The sequence below is a fragment of the Odontesthes bonariensis genome, chromosome 22 (assembly GCF_027942865.1).
Source record: "Odontesthes bonariensis isolate fOdoBon6 chromosome 22, fOdoBon6.hap1, whole genome shotgun sequence".
NCBI lineage: Eukaryota > Metazoa > Chordata > Actinopteri > Atheriniformes > Atherinopsidae > Odontesthes > Odontesthes bonariensis.
In genome coordinates, this window is record NC_134527.1 from 18,988,853 (window position 1) to 18,998,332 (window position 9,480).

The following is a 9,480-nucleotide window of genomic DNA, read 5'->3' on the forward strand; positions in this document are numbered from 1 at the left end:
GTGTGTGAGTTCATCTCTGCATTGACAGTGAAATATTTCAGTCAGATGTACAGATACACACCGTGCTGTGACCATTCATCCCACAGGTGCTGAGAGTCCTCGCTGTGATGTTCGTAATGATGATCTGGGTCTGTATTAGAGACACATTGGCTCTGTTAGTATCTTTTTTGCACAGTGCAGGCTAATGTGTTGCACAGTCTGCACTGACAGCAGCCATGCGAGTCCACCGCAAAAGGAAAAGCTACGTTATAGTGGTGCAGAGTGCACGGTGAGCATGCATGAGTCAGTAAAAACAGCAGGGAAAGGATTAAGAGACAGTAACATAGACATGGAATGAAAGGAAACAGCTGTTTTGACCTTGGATGTCAGCATCTCATTACGCCCATGTGCATTAGAAAAAGAAGTTATCATATTGTACATCCTATTGAGGTCATAGCTTTTACTTGTGACATACAAAAGAAGTGCATCCTGGAATTGTGTTGTAGACTCTGAAGGATGTCAAAAGACTTGTGGATGATGAATGAAAGCACCAATAAGAAGAAATTTAAAGGATAAAACTCAAAAGATGGTTTCTGAATGTTACATTATACTGAGAACTGTTGGTAATTCTATTCATGTTGAACAACTTGGAGCAAATACTGCAGCGCTTCGTCCTGTTGTTGTGTTTGCACCTACCTGCATTCACACTGTAACTAGAAAGGATAAAGAGGACTCCCTACCATTCGCATGATGCCACAGCATCCGTTTGAGCTCCCTGAGGGCCTGGGTGAGGTTTTCCAGCTGGTCATGGAGGTGGATGTTCTCCTCTATCAGGGCATGGATTGTATCCTGTAGCTCAAAGCTCCAACTTTGCAGAACCAGCAGAGTCAGGGCCACCAACAGAAGCACCGGCCTCGGTCCTCTCATAGCGACCACGGCACACAACCTCTGTCACATCTTCACTGGCATCAGACCATCGTCCTCATCGGTACATCTGAATCCCTTAACGATTGGTACGGGATATTTATCAGCTTAGACTCAACAGCGGTGGGGGTTGACAACAGTCTGATGTTTAATTCCAAAGCCATGGGTGGAAAGCTGCCAGCGGGCTGCTTTAAAATCTATCTAATCATTCCACATCAGTGACCACAGCAGCAGAAGGCCTGTTTGCTTTAAGATGATCCGCTTTAAATGAAAACAATAAGCTTTTTATATGGAGACCTAACGCACAAAACAAGGAGCAAGGTATGCCTTTTTAATAATTTGTACGAAATATATCAAAACCTGGGCAAAAAAAGATGCCAAGTCTCAATTGTTATCACACATAATGCAGAAATGATCCAGATGTCAATACGATTCTGCTCACTTCTGCCACGTATTGTCCAAACATGTAAACACAAATCTGAGATGTGAAGTCAGGAGCTGGAATCAAAGGCCAACTGTTTACCCATATACTAACACTTTAAAATTATGACAATGCAAACGGATTGATGCACCTTAGTCCTTGAATCCATATATCAGTTTGATAAGCTGAAGTGGCCAAGACCTTCAGATCACTCCAGCCACGAAACAGAAGATGTACCGATAAGCTGGCCACTGTCAGGCTCTTTCATGTTTATGCATTTGGCCGACGCTTTTATCCAAAGCTCTGTCTCTAAAGCTTGGTGCGATGCTGTAGATGTAGAGGGTACAAACTTGGAAATAGGTCAGTTAAACCAATTGCCCGCTTGTTGCCCTACTTCTTGTCGCTACATATCGATCAACATTATGTTGAGGGATGTTTAGAGCACAGAGCAAAACAAAATATAAATTAACATCACGTTTTTTTTTTTGCACATTTGTACTACCAGACAAAAATTCATTAGACCGGTAAATCTCTTCACTGGATCACAAAATGTTACAATTCAAAATCCATTATGTACACTAAAATGGACATAGTGTGGCTGGCTTTCATTTCTATATTGCTAAAAGGAATTAACGCTGGCATGAAACTTTGAGACAAACTATTTGGAAAGAAAATTATTAACACATCTAATGAATGTTGTTAAATATCTGTATATTAGAATGCACAGACATACTCAAGATCCAAGACCAGTTAAGACTCAGGACAACCTAGTGTTTTTTTTCCCAAACAAAAAGATTTTATTTATTCATTTTGAATATCGTTTTATGCTGTCTTGGTAGCCCTGGTGCGCTTCTTTTTCACCACAACTGGCTTCTGGCTCTTCAGAATAGCGCTCGCACGACGAAGGGCAGCCTGAGGAAACAAACGCAGACTTAAAATCTTGGAATTTTTCAGAGATCCATCATAACTCATGGCACAAACAAAAATATTGACTAGATGTAACGTTTTGCCCTCTAAAACGAGAGGTCCAACTCACCATGCGCAGGTCCTTCCTGTAGCTGTTCTTGCGAATGATGTGCCTCAGGCTGTTGAGGGTGGCACGGGAGTTCTTGTTGATGGTGATCTTTTCATAAGAGTTGGCAGGTTTGTGCTGGCCTGTGCAACAAGAAAACAAACAAAAAAAAAAAGCCCTTTAACTCAAGGACAGTAGCAGAAGAATTAATAAACGAATATATATCAGAAAAAGATGCTTCACATTTTTCTGTAAGTGCAGTGCTCATACAAGTTGCATGTACATATTTTCTTCCCTTGACATTCTGCAAATATATATATATATATATATACACATCCCTGCAGAGCTAAAAGAGTTAAAGTTTCAGCTCTGAAGTTCTACAATTCAAATGAGAAGCTCCACTTTGAATAACTGCAAAAGGAACTTGGAAGCACACTAGCTGGACACCATTGCACATGATGGCCGATTTAAAAAAAAAAAAAAAACTCTTAATATTATAACATTTTTTTCTTAGAATTTTTTTTCTCTTAACTTAAACAAAAAACGGATGAGAGGTTTTCCTGTTTACACTACCTGCACGCTTCTTCAGCACCACCACAACACCCTTTCCATCGGCAGCTGGCTGCACACCAACAGTCTTCTTGTGCACCAAACCATTGAAGCGGAAAGAGTTCCTGGACTTCAGGTTGTTGGGCTCCTGCATAAAGAATGTAAACACATATATATATTTGTAGAGTTTGTCATAATACCATCTACTCCGCCCTTCTTCCAAGACAAATAAATGATTTGGAAATGGCTATTGGATGAAGGTTTATAGCCCATTTTGGTCTACTTAAATATGTGGAAACATAGTTTTAACCGCTGCTTTGCTGGCCTACATCTATACTCACAGTGCTGTAGGTCTGTCCATTCCTCTTGATGAGGAAGCTGGAGCAGTTCCTGATGACCATCCACTGCAAATGGGACGACATGTTGAACCTGGAAAAAAGAGCGAGAGTTAAAAAAAAAAAAAAAAAAAAAAAACTGCGGTAGCAGCAGGCAGCTTGTAACAGTAACCGTTCGCGAATGACAGGCGTCATAGAAGTTTGCCATCATTTCTCGAAGAGCCGAATGTGATTTCCCGCGTTTCACCAATTGAACGGATTTAGTTGTGATATTGAGAGGCAGTAAATGTTTAATCAGATTGAGTGAATTTCTAGAAACCCCATTAAAATTTAGCAAAGCTCGCTAACATTAGCTTCTCCGCTCATCCCGGTGGACCAGACCACGACAAGGCCTAAGCTAAGCGACGAGCTTACATCTTTATGCTTTCTATACTATAAAGAGTAGACACATTTACAGTCACAATCAAGTGAAACAATAAATACAATAACAATAACTTATTTTTTTTAGTGTAAACTGAACTAGGGAGAGTAAACAAGTATATTTTAATGAGCGGCTATTAGCAGCCGAAACGACCACGTTACCTTATAGCGGAGGAAAAGGACCAGAAAGACCGGAAACCGTTTTACGGAACCTATATCTGAGATTCGTGCGCACAAAAAGTCATCACTATATAATCACATTGCAATATAAACCTGTCATATACATACTTAAATAATATAAACAAAATAATAGTTGAATTAATTATACTAATATTAATATTATGGCACTGTACTGAATGTTTATTGTAATTTTATAGAGTACTAGTTATTTGCACAAACAGCGGAGGAATACCTGTTCCGCTTTGTCCAAAAAGGTGACGTCATTGAGATGCGCCGCATGTTTACAGACTAGTCGGAAATCGGCTCCGAAATATCACTTCGTCTGAAACTTAACAGTGAAGTGTTGTTGATACCAATACACGAGCGGACATCAAACAACCACAGAGTAGATTAGACGATTATTATCGAGAAAATATTTGTTGGACTTGTTTTCGAAAAGTATTTCGTCCGGACGTTATTTTGGAGAATGTGTACTGGTCTGAGGTGAGAGTCATCTAAAAAAGTATGTATTGTAAAGCTATGGTCTGCTTTGAAATGGCAGGTGGGAGGTCTTAATGTGAGAGGCCAAGCATGGATGAAGAAGACGATCTGGAGACACTTGGTGAACAGCTGTACTCTCTGATTTACCCCAAACAGAAAGAGAATGCTGGAAAACTCACAGGTAAGGGGTGATCTGCGTATTCTGCTACTAGAAATAATCTTCTGTATCATATTAAAGATATATAGCCCTATTATTATTACTAGCAAAACCTAATATGACAGTAAATTTGCCATAAAACTGAAGTTTTGGACCCTGCCCCTGTGTTTCAGGCATGTTGCTGGAGCTGCCAGCTCCTGTGCTGAGTCAGATGTTGCAGGACGAGGCCATGCTGACAGCAGCAGTGGAGAAAGCCCTCAGAGCCCTGCAGCTGGCAAAGGAGTCCAGGTACATGAATGATCAGGAGACATTGGCTGTGATAGTGATCTCTGAATCTGATGCTTCCCTTGCAGAGGAGGTTTGCAGTTGTTAGATGCACAGTCGCACCATCTCATATTCAGGGTTACGACACTGTACAGAAAAAGGGTTCTATAGTACCGTAGCTATTCCTGAAGATCTCTGATGTTGTTCCCAGGATCTGCTGGAGCCATTCTCCCAGTTTCTAGGTCACAGCCCTGAGTGCTCTTATTACCACTGCTACCAATGCTGCCTTCAATTCCCACATCTTTTCAACTTCCTTGGGGGTTTTGAGCTTCCTTCTTCTTGATATTGCTCCATTACTTTTGGAGATATCTCCCATTTTGACTTTGGGACTTCCAACGCATACTCAACACAGATGTTCCTTTACACTATTCCCGCCACTTAGTTATAATCTTCCATGTATGCCATACCTGCCTGCGTCTTACAGCCTGCACCTGGGGTCCTACCCAGTGTGGTAGACCCCAGCCTCTATTGCTTAGGGCCTGTTCTTCAGCTGCCATGATTAGTGTCTTTCTGCTGTCTTTCAGACCAGCCTTTTCTAGCCACCGATAGGACTTTCCGATATCTGCCACGTACTTCCATTATAGTTCCTCTTCGCCTCCCCTGGGTTTCAGCAGCCTGAGTAACTTAGCAGTTCATCCCTAGGGGCCATCTTCCTGATGCATTCCTGGATATTTGTTGTTTTTAATCCTAAATAGTGGCTCTGACGTTTACTAGACCCTGGCCTCCCTCTTTCTGCTTTGCGTACAATATCAGGGTGCTTTACTTGGGGTGTAACCCTCCATGCATTGTGAGAAGCTTCCTTGTCTTTAAATTAATGGCTTCTCTCTCCTCCTTTGGCCAGGTTATTATGCCAGCGGGGTATATGTTGATAATAATAATAATAATAATAACTTGGACTTATATAGCACCTTTCAAGGTACCCAAGGTCGCTTTAACAAAAGAAAAGAAGGGGGGAAGGGTAGGGCTGGAGGGGTGGGTTTAAGAAGAGTAGGACATGGAGAAGAGATGTGTTTTTAGATTCTTTTTGAACTGTAGTAGAGAGGGGGCAGAACGGATGTGAAGTGGCAGATTGTTCCATAGGGTAGGGACAGCTGGACAGAAGGCCCTATCTCCATATGTTTTCAGTCTGGTACGAGGAATGGAAAGTAGGTCCTTGTCTGAGGAGCGCAGGATGGCTTGGACTTTGTTTATCCTATTCAGATGATACTTTAGGACCTGCTTTACTCTTTGTAGGCTGACTTTCTTGAGGCCTCCTCATGGTTGCCATTTGTCTGTGGGATCCCATGATATTTGTACCTGTCCTGAACGTCTGCTAAGGTGCCCTCTGGTAGTTCAGCCTCTTCAGTCGTGATCATCTTGCCTTTTTTTTTTTTTTTACATCATTCGGCCTTATTTATCTAGTCAGAACGACATCCCGATGTCCTTACTGTATATCCTAGTGAGGCGTATCAGTAAGTTGGTATCTTGCTCAGTCCTGGCATACAGCTGATGTCGTCCATGTAGAGGAGGTGATGATGGTCGCTCCACTTCGGACCTGGTATCCGTTACATTCATGAACTGATTTTTTTTTTTCTTTCATCTTGGCTACTTTTGGTTTAATTTTGTTCATCGTGTCAGCCTCAGGCATGTGATTTGAGTCTCCCAAACCTTTCACACTGTGTCGTCTGATGTCACTGTGCTTCTTTACAGTGAATTTACATACAAGGACGAGGATGATGTGTCTGCATCCTCCGACTCACTGGGGGAGCAGCTGTTCGAACTGGTGGATGTTTACAATACCGGCCACTCACAGAAAATCACAGGTGGATGAAATGTCCTCACACTCAATAAATGAGGATGATTCCACTGTATTTACAGACTAGCTTGACATTTTTCATGCATCACTGTAGTTCCATTTGTAATATTCTGTCAAAATAATGTCAGTTTAACTTAACTGTGGTTAAAACATTATGAAGTGATATTAAAGCAACCCCTCAGAGTGGTCTCTTTAATTAAATATATATATTGGTCTTTTGTTTACATTTGTAATGGTGGGATGCTTAACTGAGATGGGAAACATTACATTCATTATAGTGAGTGTTAGCACATTGCCATGCTAATAGTAGCATTTGGGTAAAAACATTACCGTGCCTCCGTCCATTGTTCATTACCGAGTCATTATTTCTATATCTAAATAAGGTTTCCTGTTCGTCCACAGGGATGCTTCTGGAGCAGCACAAAGATGCAGTCTTACACCTCCTTTCGGACTCCAAACAGCTGGAGGAGCAGGTGAACATCGCCCTGAAGACTCTAAAAGAGTATGTTTACTGCTGGCTGTGGGGTATACATGGATTTGCTTTGCTTTGTCTGTGTGCAAGCTTTATGTTCCTTCATTTCTGGCGCAGCCTTAAGCTTTTGAGCCAGATAGATGTTCAGATTAACATTAGAAAATATTGCGGAACTAATATTGATGGACTGCAATAACGTCCCTGCCTCCCTTCAGGCAGAACGTAGAGGAGACGGACGTCAGCGACTCATCGGAGGCCGATGATATGGACAGACTGGGAGAGAAGCTCTTCTCACTGGTGGAGGCGATAGATCCTCTTCACGCAAATGATGTTACAGGTGACTTAACACTGTGAATTCGGCATAAATATATATATTTTTTTATCCAGGATGCAGCATCTTTTGAAGTGTTCCTCACTGCTTGGGCCTTACAAGGCGTTGAAAAAGACTAGATTACTATAAGCATAGTACTTAAGATCTCATTTGTGTTCTAATGCATGTATGTAGGCATGCTCCTGGAGATGGACCCAACTGCCCTCCAACAACTCATCAGTGACCGCACAATGCTGGAGGTTGCGGTTCAGAAAGCACAAGCGGCACTGGATACGTAGAGCCGAGCCTTCTCTTCTCCAACGGAAGAGGACAAAACTTCACACACGGATTAATAAAGCAATGACGTTGATAAACTCAGATTTAAAAAAAAAAAAAAAAAAAAGGCGTTTAAAGCCCTCTTTGGTTGTACTACGTGTTCAGACGACTGCGAAGACAGTTTAGAATGGATGAACAGAAAATAACTGGAAAGCATCCACCAAGCTGAAGAGAATTTAATGTTGTCCCTTTGTGATTTGTCACATGAATGGACTGAACATGTGCCAGCGACTAATGAAAAATAATGATCCATCAATTCTGCTCCGCCTGGGAGCAAACCTTCCACAACAAGAGGTCAGACTCATTGTTGCTTGATGAAATTGTTTACAGTGACCCATAAGAGAGGATCTCTTGATGAGGATCTGAAAAACGTGTTAATCTAAATGCTGCCAACCATTATATAAATAGTTTTGTTTCGTTTTTGCACCGTAGTCACAATGATTCTGTGAATGAACTGTATTTCCTGTAAGAAAATACTGCAGGTTATATATGACTAAAGGTGTTCTGTATTTTTAGCCTTTTTTTTTTTTTTTTTCGCGACTGAAATGTCACAAACGCTACATTGCATTGCACAGACACAGACGTTTGTGATGTATGTCGCTAACGCATGTATGGGCTGTGTGTCTCTGCAGCTGCAACAGTTTGTTTGTGGGCAAAAGTGCAATGGATAACTCCCCACGGTTGTAGAGCATCTGCAGCTCCCAATCTTCCCTTTCATATCTTACATTCTGAGCTGTAATCATACTGTTAATTTTACTTTATGTGTGCGGAAACAGTTGTAATGTAAGAAAAATCTGCCGAAATGTTAACGACTCAGATACGTGGTTCACCCTCGATTCTGCAGTCACCCAACAGTCAGCCTCGTAATGAATTCTCATTAACCTTGTGAAAACGTCTCAGCCTGGTGAACTGTTCTAGTTTCAAGCATCAAAATGGAGGAAAAGCATTTGAGAGTTTGTTGAGTAATTGGGCAGCTGATCACACCTGTGCATTCACAGGTAAACTAAGAATGCATGCATGCAAACGGCATTCTGATTAGACTGGATTTTGAATTTGATATGAATATTCTAGGATTAAATAAAATAAATAATGACTTGTTTTCCCTTTAAAGTAAATATATATATAATGTGTTTGTTTTATTACCTTTGATTTCCAGCTGAAAAATGAAGGTAGCGGTTCTCCCTGGTGGACAAACTGTCTAATATCGTCTTTAATTCTGAATTACCTCAAACCTATCTTGGTTTTTCTTTCCTACCATTTCTCAACATGCATTAAGTGTTGTGTATTACACATTAACCATGGTTTGTTAGTTATGGATTACTTGTGTTTGGGATTGTGTAATTCCATAACTCAAAGTAAAGGAAAACAACCAGTCCTGGTTACTTGCATGTGCAGCGATGAGAACATTTTCGTTCCATTTTTAATGGAAACGATATAATAAACTTTACATAAAATGACTGTTTCTCCAGTGTCGGACTGTCAGTTTTGTCACCAGTGACTTGATATGTGGTTTTGTTTTTAAATGCTTTTTAGATCCGTTTATGCTTGCACTGGAATTAATTTTTTAATCTATTTTGCGTACTTTTCTAGACGAGAGAAAATCCATATTAAATCCTCCCTCATCTTGTTAAATACACACTGAACACCTCACTGTGTACCAGCACTGGTCTGTTTGACGTGGCCTTTTGTTAATGATAAACATGCAAAATATGTTTCATTTGCAATGAAATATCATCACAATTCTTTTTCCTGGCAGTGTACATGTTTTTTAGCAAAAGTGCAATAT

General features: G+C 40.8%; 2 protein-coding genes across 2 annotated transcripts; one reads left to right on the top strand and one right to left on the bottom strand.

Annotated features, from left to right (window-relative positions):
* Nucleotides 1-2,095: 2,095 nt before the first annotated feature.
* Nucleotides 2,096-3,863, bottom strand: rpl28 (ribosomal protein L28). Its single transcript, XM_075455267.1, has 5 exons — nt 3,803-3,863; nt 3,227-3,314; nt 2,910-3,033; nt 2,361-2,479; nt 2,096-2,236 (listed from the first exon to the last, which is right to left on the bottom strand). Exons 2-5 carry the CDS (start codon nt 3,305-3,307, stop codon nt 2,147-2,149), a joined length of 414 nt encoding a protein of 137 aa, XP_075311382.1. The 5' UTR covers nt 3,308-3,314; nt 3,803-3,863; the 3' UTR covers nt 2,096-2,146.
* A 222-nt stretch (nt 3,864-4,085) lies between these two features.
* Nucleotides 4,086-9,234, top strand: LOC142373077 (uncharacterized). Its single transcript, XM_075456145.1, has 6 exons — nt 4,086-4,481; nt 4,631-4,745; nt 6,471-6,583; nt 6,979-7,078; nt 7,264-7,385; nt 7,554-9,234. The coding sequence occupies exons 1-6, from the start codon at nt 4,391-4,393 to the stop codon at nt 7,655-7,657; spliced, it is 645 nt and encodes a 214-aa protein (XP_075312260.1). The 5' UTR covers nt 4,086-4,390; the 3' UTR covers nt 7,658-9,234.
* The last annotated feature ends 246 nt before the right edge of the window (nt 9,235-9,480 follow it).